At 38.2% G+C, this 18,403-nt stretch overlaps 1 protein-coding gene across 1 annotated transcript in view; it reads left to right on the forward strand.

Moving 5' to 3' along the window:
• Positions 1-18,403, forward strand: part of wdr82 (WD repeat domain 82) — a 32,857-nt gene that overhangs the window by 8,936 nt on the left and 5,518 nt on the right. Inside the window, exons 2-6 of the mRNA XM_073072643.1 lie at positions 1,211-1,308; positions 9,198-9,264; positions 10,490-10,589; positions 13,640-13,756; positions 15,383-15,538. Of these exons, the coding sequence (XP_072928744.1) occupies positions 1,211-1,308; positions 9,198-9,264; positions 10,490-10,589; positions 13,640-13,756; positions 15,383-15,538 (538 nt within the window). The remainder of the gene's footprint in view (positions 1-1,210; positions 1,309-9,197; positions 9,265-10,489; positions 10,590-13,639; positions 13,757-15,382; positions 15,539-18,403) is intronic.

The following is an 18,403-nucleotide window of genomic DNA, read 5'->3' on the forward strand; positions in this document are numbered from 1 at the left end:
ATTTTTGCTGACCTCGTGTTTTTTTGTTCCATTTCAACACTTGACCTTGAATAATTTCTCTGGTAACAATGTATCCAGGCGATTGATAGTGATTCACCCACTATAAAACTTTTTCTTCTAGTTCTGGCCACTGGCATGCTTTCCTGCGGTTTGCACATTTCGTCTTTGGCATTTCCCTCAGTGTGTCCTCCGCCTTTCTCCACTCTCTCTCTCGTTTACACTACACTTCTTAGCAGCTGCAGAATTATTCGTTCCTTTAGCAAAATCAACAACCTTCAGCTTGAAACCAGCATCATATCGCATTTGTTTTAATCTTTTGTACATGGTGGTCACAAACTCAATACTGAGTACACGTATGATGGGCACTAAATGGTTTCATGGGGGTTACATTTCAGAGGATTCTTTTCCATTGGAAACCTAGTCCAAAATTTCTCTCCCTGATTTATTTATTTATAATGCTCTATAATGTGTAGGCCTGTTTTCTTAGCAGGTACTGGTTCACAAAATTTCCAGAGTCCGGATGCAGCAAAGTTGAGTACTGGCATTTGAGATCTTGTGATCTTTTCTGGTTAAATCAAAAACCTCTACAAAAGGGGTCGGCTTATACAAAAGTAACATGAAAAAGTCACTTTTTTAACCTTGAAAATGGGGGTCGGCTTATACTCCGGAATATACGGTAATTCAGATAGTTACAGAAAATAACTAGAGTAAAAAGAGATTAACTTTGTCACACGTGCATCGAAATAGTGTAATTTGTGACAATGACTGATGAAGACCAACACAGTTATTGTCAAATCTTAAGATGCTCCTTTTTAAAATAACTTACTGTAATCAATGCCATGGAGGATCCACTAGCATTTTTAAGTTGCTAATTATGCACTCAAAATAGTTAATTCTATTAATTTTAGAGCTATAACTATGTCAAGCCCATGTTGCCCAATTGCACCCATGTGACCAATTAACCTGTTATCCCGTATCTCTTTGGAATGTGGGAGGAAACTGGAGTACCCAAAGGAAACCCACAGGATGACTGGGAACATAGAAGCTCCTTACAAACAGCAGTGGAATTAAATCTGGGTTGCTGGTGCTGTGAACTTGTTTGTTTCATTTATGTCCTAAGCAGCAATTTACAAATATTTCAAAATAAAACATTATTTGTGTCTAAGTTCTACTAATGTCAATTGATACAAATCAAATTATTTTCTATCAGGCCGAAGAGGACATTGTACAGTAAGAAGTACGGAGTTGACCTGATCAGATACACGCATGCAGCAAATACTGTAGTTTACAGCTCTAACAAAATTGATGGTAAGTTGGCTGCTTTTGTATAAAGCTATGTTTCCTTGACATTCTTCAGGACTGGTTTTTCTATGCGCCTTGATTTAAATAACTTATTTACTTCCAGCAGTACCAAATATGTCAGATAATTGCAGGTAATTGGGACATATCGGGACCAGTACATTTTGTCCCAATTAGCTGGTTTCATGGCAATAGTTAAAAAGATTAAAAAAAGACAAATTACTGTTTAACTGAGTAACAAATTATGTATTTAAGTTAAATACAGAACAAATTAGAACACTAATCAATACAAGCTCAGTGCTATAAAACTGTATTAGTTCCCAAATAGTTATTGATGGAGAAATTTATCTACTGTATGCTGTCATGTTCTTTTGATGGACTGTAAATGACCAAAATCAGCGCAGACACCTAGTACAGATAATGGACTGCCTTCAAACAGAGCTTTTGACAATTGTATCCTTCAAGTCATCCTTTTCGTTGTAACGTTCAAGATGATTGTCGATATCTTCAAATTTTTGTTTCCAACTTCTTGAAGCAGGGAAATTGTTGCATTATCACTTCTGGCTGCTTCTGGCATTTAGAAGCCTGAATTCTTGAAACCGTAATGAGCAAAACAGTTCTGAATAGTCTTGCTGCTTACTTCTTGCCAACCATCAGTGACAAAAATCACTTTTTTGAACACAAACATGCAACTGATGCTATTTAAAGACTAATCTCTCTAAGCACAGTGTATCATCTAACAGCCATACAATGTGCACGTGAGTGACACTGGTTAGAAACTGCTCGGCAACAATCTTGTGTCCCAAAGAAACAGTGAATCCTTGCAATTTTCTGGATTAGTTTTTATTCTTTAAGAGTTTTCCCCCAAATAAGCAGCTTCCTTCAATGGTCCAATGACCCAATTAACCAGATCCACTGACTCATTTTTACTTTTCTGTAACTTTATTTTATCTCTGTTTCAGTTATAATTACACTTGATCCATAATGACCTTGTGCCTCATTGATACATCTTGTCTATTTTAAGTGTGTTTAATGAAATGTTAAGCATTAGTCCATATGAGGAAAATGAAATGAAAGCACTTTGGGATGTTGAGATTTAAATCACCAGTCCTGCATAAATGTTTGAGGTAAAATGTTATTTACTTCAAATTTGTTACTTTGTTAAATAAAATACATCTTCAATACACTGATTTATAGCATTGTGTGTCCTAGATATTCAGAAGCATTGCAGTACTGACGTTAACAGTGGTCATAAATATTTATTTTGTTTTAAAGCTTTGATCAAAAACAGTAGTTCATTTTTAGTTTTGTCTTTGGTCTTGCTTGCGTAGCTTCAATGATAACGATAAATGCAGTAGCAGTGCATGATGCCCAGATGTTTGAAGACTTATCGCTGCACCTCATGGATGCTTGAAAAATGTACCAGCAAATAAAGAATTCCTGCTCACTGAACATTTAAGCAAAAAAAGCAAATGAAATATAATCTGAAAAATAATTAATCTCAGATCTGTTGTAAGAATAATTATTAATGTTGATGTTAATTATATTTATTAGGAAGGTTTGAGTAGAATTTTCTTGTATTTGTGATTCTGTTGATAATCTGAAGAATACAAACAGCCAACATCATTATCGTTATGTGCCGTGTCATATGACTGGACGATCATGGTCTATCCATGACCAAGATTGTTTTTGGCAAATTTTCTACAGAAGTGGTTTGCTGTTGCCTCCACCTGGAGACATTGCCAGTGTCTTTACAAGGCAGGTGACACCCCCCCCCCCCCCCCACCCAGCAATTTTCAATACTCTTAAGAGCTTGTCTGCCTGGCATCAATGGTTGCATAACCACGACTTGTAATATTTACCAGCTGTTCTGAGGGCTTCACATGAACCCAAGTGGTGGTGGGGGGGTGGAGGGAGGACTTCACCTTGTTCAAGGGTGATCTACAGGTTAATGAAACATAGAAAACCTACAGTACGATACAGGCCCTTTGGCCCATAAAGTTGTGCCGAACATGTTCCTACCTTAGAAATTACTAGGCTAACTTATAGCCCTCAATTTTACTAAACTCTGTGTACCTAGCTAAAAGTCTCTTAAAAGACCCTATTGTATCTGCCTTCACCACCGGCAGCCCATTGCACGCACTCACCACTCTCTGAGTAAAAAAATTTACCACTGACATCTCTGTACTTACTCCCTAGTAAGTAAACCTGTGTCCTCTTGTGGCAACCTGAAATTGTGGCCCTGGGAAAAAGCCTCTGACTATCCACATGGAGGGGAGGAGTGCTTTACACCTCCTTTAGTAAAGACATATCTCCACCCCATAAGAATAGCATACAACTTTGTCATGTACATTGATTGATACCCAATACCAAGATTTGGAGGATGCAGTGGGTGTCTATATTTTACTATATTCGTTGTACATATGCAAACAGCATACAATGTGCTCATTTGAACCAGCATCAGGTTTCTATCAAAGTAATGTCAATATTAAATGTCATTTTCTTTAATTTTGGCTTCTAATCTAGAATTTTTGGTCTGATTATGGTATTTGTAAATGAGTATTGAACCTATACAGCAGTTCTGTTTCTGATTCAAGGTAACTTGAGAACTCTGCTTAGTGAATATTTCTTGGTATGAAATAAGCAAGTGATGTAATGTTTTGTTATTGTACATTTATCAAACATTGCACTTTGGAATATGTAATCTTTGAATATACCAATTATTCTACGAGTAAGATTTTCCAATTTGTAGTTTCATTCTCCTTTCAAGATCCTTTGTGACGATGTTAGCCCATTGTGGATACAGGTTATAAACACATTTTTAATTTAAATTCAATATGAAATCTTTCTAAACAAAGGTAAGTCACATTAGCCCTCTGAGTGCAACATGGTATCTTTTCCCCTTGCTGTGTCTGTTTCAAATCAGGATCTCTTCTGGTTCCACTTTAAGACATAGGAGTGGAATTAGGCCATTTGGTCCATCGAGTCTGTTCTGCCATTCAATCATAGCTGATCCTTTTTTTTTCTCTCCTCCTCAACCCCATTTTTTCCAGCCTTCTCCCCGTAACCTTTGATGCTATGTCCAATCAAGAACATATCGATCTCTGCCTTATATACACCCAACGACCTGGCCGCCACAGCTGCACGTGGCAACAAATTCCACAAATTCACAGCCCTCTGGCTAAAGAAATTTCTCCGCATCTATGTTTTGAATGGACGCCCCTATCCTGAGGCTGTGCCCTCTTATCCTAGATTCTTTCACCACGGGAAACATCCTTTCCACATCTACTCTGTCTAGGCCTTCCAACATTCAAAAGGTTTGAATGAAATCCACCCCCCCCCCATCCTTCTAAATTCCAGCATGTAGAGACCCAGAGCTATCAAATGTTCCTTGTATGATAGCCCTTTCATTCCCAAAATCCCAGTGCCCTATAAAGCCTCAGCATAACATCCCTCCTCTATATTCTTGAAATGAATGCTAACTTTGCATTTGCCTTCCTCATCGCTGACCTAACCAGCAAGTTAACCTTTAGGGTGTTCTGCACAAGGGCTCCCAAGTCCCTTTGCATCTCAGGTTGTTGGATTTTCTCCCCATTTAGAAAGCAGTCCGCAAATTTATTTCTACTACCAAAGTGCATGACTATGATTATGGTCATTATATTTCATTTGCCACTTTCTTGCCCATTCTCCTAATCTGTCTAAATCCTTCTGCATCCTACCTGTTTCCTCAACACAACTCTTCTATTTCATCATCTAAATCATTTAAATACAGCAAGAAGTGGTCCCAACACCAACCCCTGCGGAGCACCACTAGTCACTGGCAGCCAACCAGACACTATACTATTAAAAGCTTTTCTCTTTTAATCATTACTATATTGCTCCTTTCTACATATTAACATATTGCTTATCCTCCATTGCTTCTTACAGACTGAATTATTCCTTCAATAGGACTTTCACATTTGAAGTCGAGCAGTCTCAGACTGTTATGACCCCAGATATCTCAGTTCTTGTCTTTATGTATTAGTCAATGTTCTTTTCCTAATCAATAGCATCTTCTCAATGAATTTTATTTTAACATGTCCCCAGTTCAATACTTTCAGCATAACACTGTCTGAAGTGTAACTTGGCCTTTGCCATGAGGTGTATATTTGACATTTCCTTGCACTTTTTTGCTTAACATTTTTAATATATATTGTATATGCCCAAACTATTTTTATAAAAATTCTTCATTTAAAAAAAATGCCAAAGCACCAAGACTCATCAGAAACATTATAAAAACATGTATATTGAAATGTTTTGTTTTCTTTGTATTAACTCTTGTGTGATCATTGTGGATTTCTGTATTTGAGATATTTTGTATCAGTAGCTTGCTCTGGGCTTAGAATAAACCAGTGAGCTACCCTGTTTGTGTTTGGGGTGAGTAAACTTTAATCATGATTGAATCTGTATTGACACGGTTCACCACTATACCTAATTGTTTTGCATTGGTTTCAACAGTGGTTGAGAATCTGATGGAGGCTAACTCTACTTCTGTCGAAGAAGAGATAGTGTCTTTCCTGGACAATAAGGGATTTTCTAAAGTTAATTAAATATATGGAGTTGCACATTTAATGCTTTGAATGCTGTGGTTACCTGGAGCATTTCGCCAGACCTGGTAGATAATGCTGATTAGACCTGCTCTGTCTTTGTTGAAAAGTTTGTGGCCCTGCTGAAAACAGCTTTTATCAACATTATTAGCTTTTGAAAACCAACTTTAGGTGTTGTATTTGCAAATGTTTGGTATTTGAATCCTGTACCCTGTGATCTACCAATACTGAGGATGTCTGTGTATGACTGTCTGAGCCTGTGCAGAGGTAGTTGTTTGTACAGTTTGAGGGTTTGTGACACCACCCGGTTGATGGAGTTAACTGTACAAGCCACTGCCTTGCCTGGGCCAGAGCCCAACATCACCTGAAGAGCCTGAGCGTTATTATCTGGATGTGTTTGCTGTCTTCAAAAGATTAAAGGAACTGTTCTGTCTATGAATGTAAAGTTAACTTTTTGTTTGAAGTTAAAAATGTCTATTAAAAAAGATGAATATATTAATGTGTTTAAATCATGCAAAGTTGCTAAACTTTTGTAGCCTGCAGTTCAAAGTGAGACTTCTGCAAAAACAAAACCAGTGTCATACAAATATCTATGAACTTGTAAATATGTATTAAAACAGTTTGGACACTTAAATTTTGGTGCCTTCGTTTGAGGTCACCAGATTAATTTTATGAATATTGTATATCAGGCTTGCAAAGCGGGGCAATTAGTTTCTAAAAATCTGACCTGACCCTTCTGTGTGACCTACAAAATCTGTATTGTAGCTTGAAGTGGAAAGCTTTGTCTATTTTGACCATTTAACAAAAAGGAATGTGGAATTGCTCCCACATGTCAAGTTGTAAACTTAAATTTGCCGGACCAAATAACCACAGCACAAAAGATCATTACTTTTCACCAGTTTATTTCTTTGTGCTCAGCGGGCGTGGGAACTTGGTCCCTACAACAGGGGGAGAAGAGTTCTCATCCCTCTGGCAGTTCAAACAAGTTCCCTGTTTGACTTCCAGAATTGTAACAATTTATAAGGCCACTGATACAAAAGAACAATCAGTTTGATAGATACTCCAGCCACTTTAATTTTAAAAAAGGAATGTTCTACCTGGTTTGTTAGAGCCAAAACTTAATTACAAACATAAGAGCATCCACCAAATTTAAGCTTTAATTAAGAAAGGAATGTCCTGTCTAATTTCCATCAGGTACTGCCTTTTATCGAAACCAAAAGGTGTGAAAAATCAGGAGACATCTTTTGTGGATCTGTGTGAACTTTAGCCCTTGTATTGCTCCAAAGAAGCAGCTGTGAGACATTATTCAAACACGCTACAGTCACTCTCAAACAAAATACACAGACATAGTTGGTACTCAACCTTAACCCATTATTTACAGGAATCTGAGAATCCCTCAATTTCCTTAAAACTTTATCAAAGTATGGGTCTACAAGGAACATTGTCTTTTCATTTGCCTGCCTAATTGATTACTGCACTTCAGAAGTAAATTGCTTTTGATTTTTTTGTTAGGCTTCAGGGGCCTAATGGAGTATGAGACATCACTTTTGCTTCAAGTGGTTTCACAACTTTTAAAGGGGAAAACATGCTGCCAGATTTCGTCAGGTTCCCTATTGATTTGCACTATTCCCTTTAAGCTGCACAACTACTCAGTAACTAAAGTGCTCCTGTGCATGTGGCCTTTGCCTTGCTGCTGGAATTTTCAGTATGTATGTTAATATAATTTTGAAATTATGCTAATATATTTGTTAAACACCTTGTAATTGTGTTAATGAATATACAGGCAGTCCCTGGGTTACGAACGAGTTCTGTTTCTGAGTCTGTCTATAAGTCGGATTTGTGCGTAAGTGGGAACAGGTACATCTGGTATTATTTAGTGTCAGTTAGTCAAACGTTTGTCTTAGTATATAGTATATATTTTACTGTTCTATGCATATAAAACACTTAAACGTATGTATTTCAATGATTAAATCAGTACGTTGCTTAGTAGTAATTGTAGCTTTCATCGGGCAGGCCCTTTCACATGCTCCATTATTCTCACTTTATCCTTTATCCTTTAAAATTGTTCTGATCGTTGACCGACTGTAGCTTAATGCTTTTCCAATGACCGATGGCATTTCAACTCTTTCCGAGCGCTTTATTATTTCCACTTTATTTTCAATTGTGATCGTGTTCCGTCAATGGAACAGAAACACTGCAGATTTAGCAGCAGCCATGGGCGGCTGGTCCTGACCTGAACTTCCCCGGGTCCTAAAGGCCACCTGTGCTGAGACAAGTGGGGGTGCTGCTGATTGGAAAGGGGGAGGGGGTTAGGGTGAATCTTGCTAAGAAAAATTTAAGCCAAATACAAAGTTACACACTCAACACAGTGTTAATGGCAATGACTTAAAATGGCAGACGGTGTCGTGATCCAGCTTAAAATGACGGATGGCGTTCTTCCTCTGTTCATAAGTCAGACGTTCGTAACTTGGGGACCGCCTGTAATCAATAAATTTTCTAAATAAAGGAACCGTAACCTTTTACTTTGAAGCATTTTAGAACTTCAACATGTTTACATTGTCAATGTTCCAAGTTACAACACCGTTACAAATTGTAACAACAAACACAGAATGGAAGATGGTATCTCATTGTTAAGCCGCTGGCCTGCTGAATGCTGACACCATCTATTTTTGCCATTGACTGCCTGGCATTGTTTACTTGCGTAATTGTGGTTTGTGTTTGTGTGTGCTTATTACAAAAAAAATTACCAAAGCGCCATGCAATTTCCATGCCATGTAAAAATTTCCTTCTCAGAACAATAGTTGGCCTACACAGCTGTTTTTTTTTAAAGAAAAAAGTTAAGATGGAATGTTGAGTTGTGTCCTTCAAGCAGTCACCACTGCTAAATGTCATCTTCAGGACCAGTTAAGTTGTAAACTGACGGAGCCAGGTGACCTTAAGACCGTGGGTATATTTAAACAAGGTTTCTAGGTTCTTGATTAGTAAGAGTATCAAATGCAATGGGGATAAGGCAGGAGAATGGTGTTGAGAGGAATATGTTATCTATAAGACCATAAGATACAGGAGTAGAAGCAGGCCATTCGGCCCATCGAGTCTGCTCTGCCATTCAATCATGGACTGATCCAATTCTTCCAGTCATCCCCACTCCCCTGCTTTCATTCCATACTCTTTGATACCCAGGCTAATGAAGAACCTACCGTCTGATAAATGCACAAATATTTTTTCCTTCTGATTTAAATGTGTTAATAAATTTCACTAAAGCATCTATAATGTCTTATGTTTAAAATTAAATACCATCTTACTTCTTTTTAGATACTATCCGTTACTTATCACTTCATGACAACAAATATATTAGATACTTCCATGGCCACAGTAAGAGGTAAGCAAAGAATTCAAATGGCCCATCAGTTTGTGTGCTATTGAACCTAGTGGCCCAGTAACTTATCTAGGAGGGAACAAGTTTATTACTAGCTACAACCTGAAACATTTGCAGAAATGCACACTAGCAACTTTTTAATCATATCCATCACATGTTTGCTGTCTTCCTCCTTATTTTCCCACTTTACCAAGATTGATCACATCTATTCCATTATTTACCCTCATGAGTTTGTCAGTGTCTGCTTGAGCATCAGGAACTCGAGAGAACTTATGAGGCTTTATTTAAATTGGGTTTATTTGGTGGTTTTTGCTGTCCACGGGATTTTGAACAGTCTTTTCCAAACCAATATTTCAAATTAATTGATCAACTTTAACCTTTGTGAAGTCCAACTGTAGTGTCAGGTATGTAAAAGTACTTTATTTTTGGACTACAGTAGTTTACTGGTCAAAAACGCATTACATTTTTCTGTGTGCAAAATTAGATTGAAATTCTCAGTTGAAACTCTTGACTCTCAAACCATGGTGCAGCAAAAGTAGGTTGTTGTTACAGTTTATTTTGCTCTTCATGTATTGACGTTTCCTTCCAAATGTGTAGAATGTTTTGTATGTGTACTTGCATCCTTTATTTTAGTTGAATAAATTTTTCAAAAAAATGTAGACAAAATCTTGCCAGTTTTTATGTGCTTGGGTATAGAGCCATCATCAGGCAAAAACTTATATTGGTGTTAACTAGAAAGAAGTCTGAATTGTGGAATTTCCTTGAAGGCAGAAGGTGCTGCTGCCAGTGCTACAAAGGCTTTCCATTTTATGTCATTGGATTCTATAAAATGCCTTATAATCTGGCTGAATATAGGATTATTCTTCATAGCTGAGCATTGTTTGAGTAAAAGTGAAGCTTAAAATGTGTTCAAAGATGGGTTGATGAGCATTTATCCAATGCTCATTGTCAGTGGTGCATCTGGGAGAATCTGACCAATTAGTAGACTTAACACCAGCTAATGCACTTAATTTGTTTCAGAAAAATGTTAATATTTATAATATTTTTTAGTTTCCTGAATACTGATCTATTTTGTTAACTCTTAATTCTTAAAACATATGAAAAATGTGAGCTATTTGGGTACCTTATCACCTAGAGATATACTTGTTAAGCAGACTCCATTCATTAGAATAATAAAGATGTGAAGAAAATAGTTTAGTTTACAACTGTTCTCTTTTGCACGTTTTAGAGTTGTAGCATTATGCATGTCTCCTGTGGATGACACTTTCATGTCTAGTTCTTTGGATAAAACTATCAGATTATGGGACCTTCGATCGCCAAATTGCCAGGTACATTTTGCTTGCTATCATCTAAATAACTCGATTAATTTTTGTCAGTCTTGAAAAAGGTGAATTTGTAGTCCGGTTCTTTGATAGACTGTCTCTCATCAGTCAAGTATTGCACCAGAATTGGAGCACACAATTTAGGTGAACATTGCAGTACTGCTTTCAAATGAGTTATTGATCTTTACCTCTGTGCTGTGGTGAACATGAGATTCATGACATGTTATGCAGAATAGCAAGAAGCTCCTTTAGGTGGAAGCTGTTTCAACAATGCCATTTCTTGTTCTAGATGTAAGGATATTCGGATAGGAATATTCTTTACTGTATAGAGGTAGAGTGTTACAGATATACAGTCGGCCCTCCTTATCCGCGGATTCCGCATGCATGAATTCAACCAACCGTGGATCGCGAAAACCTGGAAGTGCTCTTCCAGCACTTGCTGTTCGAGCATGTACAGACTTTTTTTTTCTTGTCATTATTCCCTAAACAATGCAGTATAACAACCATTTTACATAGCATTTACATTGTATTAGGTATTATAAGTAATCTAGAGATGATTTAAAGTATACAGGAAGATGTGCGTGGATTATCGGGATCGAAAAAAATCAGAAGTTCTCTTACTAAGTAAGTTGGAACAGGTACATCCGGTATTATTTAGCGTCAGTTAGTCAAACATTTGTCTTAGTATATAGTATATATTTTACCTTTCTATGCATATAAAACACTTAAGAACGTATATTTCAACGCCGGGCTCGGGTCGATCTAGTGACAGATCGCTCCTGAGTGTGCTCTGCACCGTGCCGGGTTGATGTGGAGGATCAAAAACCCAAAACCCAATAATTAAACCACTGCATTGCTTAGTAATAATCGTAGCTTTCATCAGGGCAGAGCCTTTCTCACTTTATCCTTTAAAATTGTTTCGATCGTTGACAGACATGGCCTAACGCTTTTCCAGTGACTGATGCCGTTTTACCTCTTTCTGATCGATTTATTTCCACTTTATTTTCAATTGTGATCGTGATTATTTTCGTGAACAGAAACACTGCACATTTAGAGCTCTGGCGCCGGGGTCCTAATGTCCACCACACTGAGACAGGTTAAATAAGGTCTTGGGTTCCGCTGGGTCCTGAGGTCCACTGGATTGAGACAGGTTGCATAAGGGACTTGAGCATCCGCGAATTTTGGTATCCGCTAGGGGATCCCCTGCAGATAAGGAGGGCCGATTGTATTTAGTTTTCATGCAATATAACAGCTGTTGAGCATTTTTGATGATTTGCCTAGCAATCATACATATGCAGAATAATTCAGAATATCCAAGAATCAGTGCTGTTAAATATTTATTTGGTATTACATGAGAAAAATGTCATGACTGTTATTTTAGTGGGTAGGTGGTCAGTATTCAATATCATCTACGAAAAGTAGTATGTTAGCTGTAAAGCTGCTTGACTTGACTTGGTATTATGAAAGACACCAAATGTAATATTATGATATGTTTCTGTTTGTATTAATAATTTTCTACAAATTCATCAAATTGCTTTGGCTCTCAATTTGATCATTTCCCTTAGATGACAGACTAAATGTATGTAGATTGAGTACCACAATCCTCTCCACTCTTTCTTGCACTTATTTTAACTTGACATTCCCTTCACACAAGTGAACTACCAGTGACTAGGTACCCAGATTGAGTATGGTAACTACTGGAGAAGTGTTAACACTAACACAGATGGAATGTACAACAGTTTTGTAATGGCAGCTGCTGGACTAAAGATATCATTTCGTGTTGGATGGTTCTTGTGAAAGATCCCACATTATATATATTGTGCATATATACTTTTGTTTTTAGCAACTTTAATTTTTCTCAGATTGTTGGCATTCACTGGTCAATTGTAAGCTGACAATTGGAATTCAGTTTATCAAACTAATAACTGGAATTAAAAAAATATTTTTTAAAAGACCATATGTTGTAAATCTGAAACCAAAACAAAGAAATGCTGGAAACATTCAGCAGGCCAGGATGCATCTGTGGAAAGAGAAACAGTTAACATTTCAGGTCCAGAACCCTTTGGTAGACCGTGAAATGGAGGAAAATTAGTTTTAGTTTTCAAGTTGGAGGAGAGGGTGGCGGGGTCAAAAGGTATATAGAAAACCTACAGCACAATACAGGCCCTTTGGCCCTCAATGCTGTGCCAAACATGTACTTTAAAAATTACCTAGGGTTACCCATAGCCCTCTATTTTTCTAAGCTCCATATACCTCTACAAGTCTCTTAAAAGGCCCTATTGTAATCGCCCTCCACCACCGTCACCAGCAGCCATTCCATGCACTCACCACTCTGTGTTTTTAAACAAAACGCTTACCCCTGACCTCTCCACTGTACCGACTTCCAAGCACCTTAAAACTGTGCCCTTTCATGTTAGCCATTTCAGCCCTGGGAATGGGGAATGCTTCACTTGGAAAGACTGCTTGGATTGGTAGATGTTGGAAAAAAGTGAAAGGACACAACCTTTGGTTGTATAGGAAATTGCTGTAAGAAGGGGAGTGATTGAGGATGAAAAAGTTGACCAGGGAGTTGAGAAAAAAACAGTGCCTTTTGAAATGGGAAGGAAGAAATGTCATGTTTGGAGCTGTGCTTGCTTTTTAAAAGAAATTCTTTGTTCTAACTTCTGAAGTCAATCAAACAAATACATAGACTATTGACAGTATATATTTTTTTAAAAAAACACAATTGAGGTACATTGTGCTGAATGCTGTGGTTGAATATATTCCTGGTGTTTTCACAACCTAAGTGTGCTTAGCAGTTAAACATATGCTTTCCTAACCATACCAAAATCTGAAGCAAGATTTGTCTGAATTTATTCCTGTCCTGATGGTAGCTGAGTTGTTAATGTAGCACATTTATGCGATATGGAGAAATAACAAAAATGTGAAATTGACATGATTTAAATGTAGATTTAAATGTGGAGTGTGTTTTGGAGAAAGCAGAGCAATTAACTATAATTTTCCATTGTTAATATCTGTCAGCTGATGTTAATCTTCTATGTTTATCATTTGCCCAGGGCTTAATGCATCTTCAGGGGAGACCAACATGTTCCTTTGACCCTGAAGGACTTATATTTGCAGCTGGTGTAAATTCCGAGATAATTAAACTTTATGATTTGCGGTCGTTTGACAAGGTAAAATTTATCAGCCGTATTGGTTAACTGTTTTGAACTTGAGCAGTTGTGGTAAGTTCTAGATCTTTCTGTATATCACCAGTTCCTCTTTTGATAGTGGAGTCTTAATTCTAATAGTTTGAGAATCAAAGTTTCCTTCAGTGTGTTTGTGTCATGCTGTTGTATTAGCAGTTAGCTCGATGGGACTAGGCAGAATAGTTCAGCAGGACTTGATGGGCCAACAGGCCTGTTTCTGTGCTGTAGTACTCTATGACTGGAAGCAGATAGCTTCTGTTGATGTGGCTGTGATGTTGTGCATCATGCCATCTTCTAAGATTTCACTGTTTATGTAGCATCTGCTACAATATGTTTGAACCATCTTTGCTTTTGCAAGTTAACTATGCAAAACCACAACTCTTTGATAGATATCCTATTTTTTTGTGTGTTGGGGGTGTCCATTTGGCAGGTATTTGAAATAAAAGCAACAGAAAGCTGAAATGTAATAATAGGCAACAATAGACAGAGAAGCCATTAATATTAATTAACCATTCATCAAACATAGGAAAAGTTGAAATGAAACAAGTTTAAAAATTGCAGCTAAGTGGGTGGCAGTTGCCTTTGTTCTGTCAGTAAATGCAGAGGCCTCATTTCAGTTCCTTTCATAAAAGGTGGCATGCTTCCATTTTCTTCTGTTTATATTTGCAGTTGCTTAAGAATATGTTGACATAGCAATAGAATTGTTGGGCTAGCAACTAGAGTTCTTAAATACGTTTAGAATTTAATCAAAAACAAGCTATTCTCTATAATGGCAATTTCGGAACTATTTATATTCATAGGAGGGAAATCTGCCCTTAGCTGATTTGTCCTTGTACGTAGTTAATTTTCAATTGCAGTTTCACTTTGGGAGAAATGGACTAATTCCTTGGAAAACTAATTTTAAAAAAAGCCAAAGCTGTTTTAACTCAGGAATGAAAACAATGTTCAAAAGAAAAAAGGGGAACATTTCAGGTCTGAGATGTTTTGAATTTCCTTTTAGGGTGTTTTAGGGAGATGAAAGGTTAGCAATATATGTCACATGTTTCTTGAAACAAGTTGTTTGTGTCAATGACCAACACAATCTAAGGATGTGCTGGTGGCAGAACACAAGTGTCGCCATGTTTCTGGCACCAACATGGCACGCCTACAATTTACTAACCTGTGTGTCTTTAGAATCCGGGAGAATACCCAAGCGGTCCTGGAGAGAATGTACAAATGTATTACTAAAATGGTTAGCATACCACTCTGCATTTGAATATTGTAATTCATTTGCCTGGTCTTTCGTTTTGGAAATCTACTTTATGAAATTTCACTTTTAATAATTAATGAGTGCAGGCATCGCCAGTATTCACTTCCTTGAACAAATGCCCTTTTTTTTGGTGAACTGCTTTATTGGATGGTTTGTGCAGTTGATTGGCTGCCAGCAGTTATGAAATGTTCCATAGGTGGATGATTGGATTTGTATCTGAATCAATATACATCAACTTAGTACTCCTTACTCGAGCTGAAATGAAGAAAGGAGTAGTGAATCTAAATTGAGGCAAGTAAGTTTATTATTGAATTACCTTTAAACTAGAAAGTGATCTTATTTTCCAGCTTGTTTATTTTTAGGGCCCTTTTGCCACATTCAAGATGCAATATGAGCGGACCTGTGAATGGACAGGATTGAAATTCAGCAATGATGGAAAACTCATGTTGGTCTCTACCAATGGAGGAATGGTTCGACTTATTGATGCTTTTAAAGGAGCAGTACTGCAGACGTTTGGGGTAAGTGGAGTTTTTGTTTTCATGGTGAACTGTACGCTGACAGAAAAATGGGTTGAACAGGTGGTCAGGTTTGATCTTATTGGATTGACCGAAATGGATTCTCCATGGTGTATGAATCTGCTGCTTCTCTTGCTCCTCTGTGTGTCCTCTAGGCTCTTTGAAATCCTTGTTTCTCAATTATCTCAGAGTAAATTTATTATTAAGGTACTTGATGATAAGGATATTCCCTTCTATTCTCGATGCAGTATTTGATCAGTTATTTCTTTTTACTCATTTCATTATCTCTTACAACTAATTTGGATCACTCTGTTTCCTACTTGTACATGAATTTCAAAGTTGTTTTTCTTCATACTACTGTACAAAATGTCTTTGTGTACTAAGAATATCACTGACCTGTCCTCTGCATGTTTCAATTACTTTCAGGTAACACCCATTTAGTCTCCCTTTTAATCAGTGTCTTCATTCACCTTTGTGCTGTCTGTTTTATTAGAAGTCTTCTGGAAGAGAATTTAAAGTCTGTATGCAACAGTCTATAGACAGAGACTTAATATTATTGACTATTGAGCATTATTGAGTGTGTATTTGTTTTTTTTATATAAAGCTATCGTTTATTAATTCCCACAAAAAAAAACAACATAAGATGTTAATATCCCTCATACCAATGGGCTGTGAGCATTTCTTGATGTTGGGAGTGGCACAGGATTGACGTGCAGGAGTTTTCACGTGGGTCCCCATCTCCTTTGGTGTTTCATTGATTTGCCACTACATCTCTGGAGGGCTCAATGATGACTTCTGGCAGTTTTGCTTGATCCAAAGACTACTTCTTTCCCCTGCCTCTGATGTGGCTCTGATGGTTTGTCATAGAGTATGACCATGGATCCCTAGCTCCTTCAGCAATTTAATGGTAGATGTGGCTATAAATCCCCTACATCCCATTTCCACAGGACAATCTTTGGTTTTTCAGCCCCATTGCTGAGCTTCAGCTGCTAGATCTGCATAGCATAGCTCTTGTGCTCATATGTTTCAACCAGTGAGTTCTCCCATGGGTCTAAGAGTTCCATGATGTAGATGGCTTGTAATGAATTGGACTAGAGAACCAAGTCTGGCCTAAGGTTAGTGGTAGCAATTTTCGGTGGAAAAGGCGACCTGCATTTTCCAGTCATGGACCATGTTCATCTGTCCTGTTTCTAGCTTAGAAGGGAAATTAGTTGGTCTTTTCTCTCCCTCCTGGACGAATGCTGCTGGTGTCTAGTCCTTTAGTTGTTCTAGGGGGCAAGGAGTTGGTTGCTATCCTCTTGGTCTCGATTGCTGCTGCCAGAGTCTTCAAGACCTGATTGTGATGCCACGTGTATCTGCCTTGTGTGAGGTGGCTTTTGTAGTTTGCCAGGATATGCTTGAGCATTGCTGGAATCAGGCACAGGGAACAAGTTGGGTTTGGTGGAGGTTTTTTGTGAGGGAAGCACATTGTATGTAGCTCTGAAGAGAAAGTCTGTTTATTTCCATCTTCCATATGTCCTTCCAGCAGATTTTCCTCTTCTCAGTGTTTTCCCTCTGCACCCATTACCACTACTTAGCCAGGAAGATGACCTTTGTACTTCTGTCTGACTCTCCTTGTTGCTGTACAACCATCTTCCTTTGCTCTGAAATTGTGGTCTTGTGCCAGGTGGGTCCACTTGCTGCCCCCACGCTGCTCTGTTGGACTTGCCCTACAAATTCTCTATGGCTAAGGGCTGCTGTTGCTTACTGCACCACATCAGCTGGAGTCCATTTCCACCCAGTTGATAAGGTCCATGCAGCATTACTGATGGTCTTGTCATGAGTGTCATCTGTAGATGTATCTTAGAGCACTTGAATTCCTCTAAGGCCAGTGAAAGGTAGTTCAAGGACTCCTTTACCATAGAGACTGATGTTACTGATATGCCTTGGGACACCCCCAAACCACTTCTTTACAAACGATATGATGTTTTGCTTGAGCTTCTTTACAGTTGTTAGTGGGATCTCGTATACAGTGAATGGCCATATCACCCGGGGTAGGAGTCCAAATCGTAAGCTCTAGAGCTTCAGTTTTCCAGGCAGTGTGGTCTTGTTGATGTTATCCAGGCTGTTGGTGATGTGTTGCTTTAGTTGCTGCACCTGCTTTGTCAGTGAGGCTGGCATTGTACCATCTACCCAGGCTGTTCAGACACTCTTGGAATTGGGTCATCACCAATGAAGAACTTTATCTTTCAGCATTCCCTTGACTATGGAGATGCTTTGTGACTTGTTGGGTTTGATTTTCATTCTGACCCACTTGATGTTTTCCAAGTAGTTGCTTGGTACATGCTACAGTAGTGGTCAGTGTTTTTATATTGTCAATGTACACTCTAATAGAGGGAAAACAAAGTCCAGCACTTGTTCTTTCACTGCCCACCACCCATCTTGAAGCCCTGATAATCAACTCCATGGCCATTGTGAAGGCCAGGGTGATGTATTGCAACCTGCCATAATGTCCGCTTCCAGTCTCTGTAGTTAAATTTGCTGTTGTGAAGCACAATTGCAGATCTTGAAAGTACAACTTCATCAGTGTTGTGATGGGGTCTGGTATCTGGAAGAAGTCAAATGTTTCCCAGAGGAGTGCATGGTGAAATGAGCTGAATGTATTGGCGAAGTCCAGGAAGGTCACATGGAGATTTCTTTTGTCCTTCCTATCTGTTTGGATCTGGTGCAATATCATGCTTGTAAGGTATAACACCCGTGAGAGCCCTGGAATTCCTGCTTTCTGTACAGATGTATCAATTTACTTGTTGCTCTCCAGGTAGCTGGCCAGCCTCTGCTATTAGAGTGAAGAAGATTTTCCCGTTGACATTCAGAAGGCAGATTAGTGGA

Source organism: Hemitrygon akajei, chromosome 19, assembly GCF_048418815.1.
Source record: "Hemitrygon akajei chromosome 19, sHemAka1.3, whole genome shotgun sequence".
Lineage (NCBI taxonomy): Eukaryota > Metazoa > Chordata > Chondrichthyes > Myliobatiformes > Dasyatidae > Hemitrygon > Hemitrygon akajei.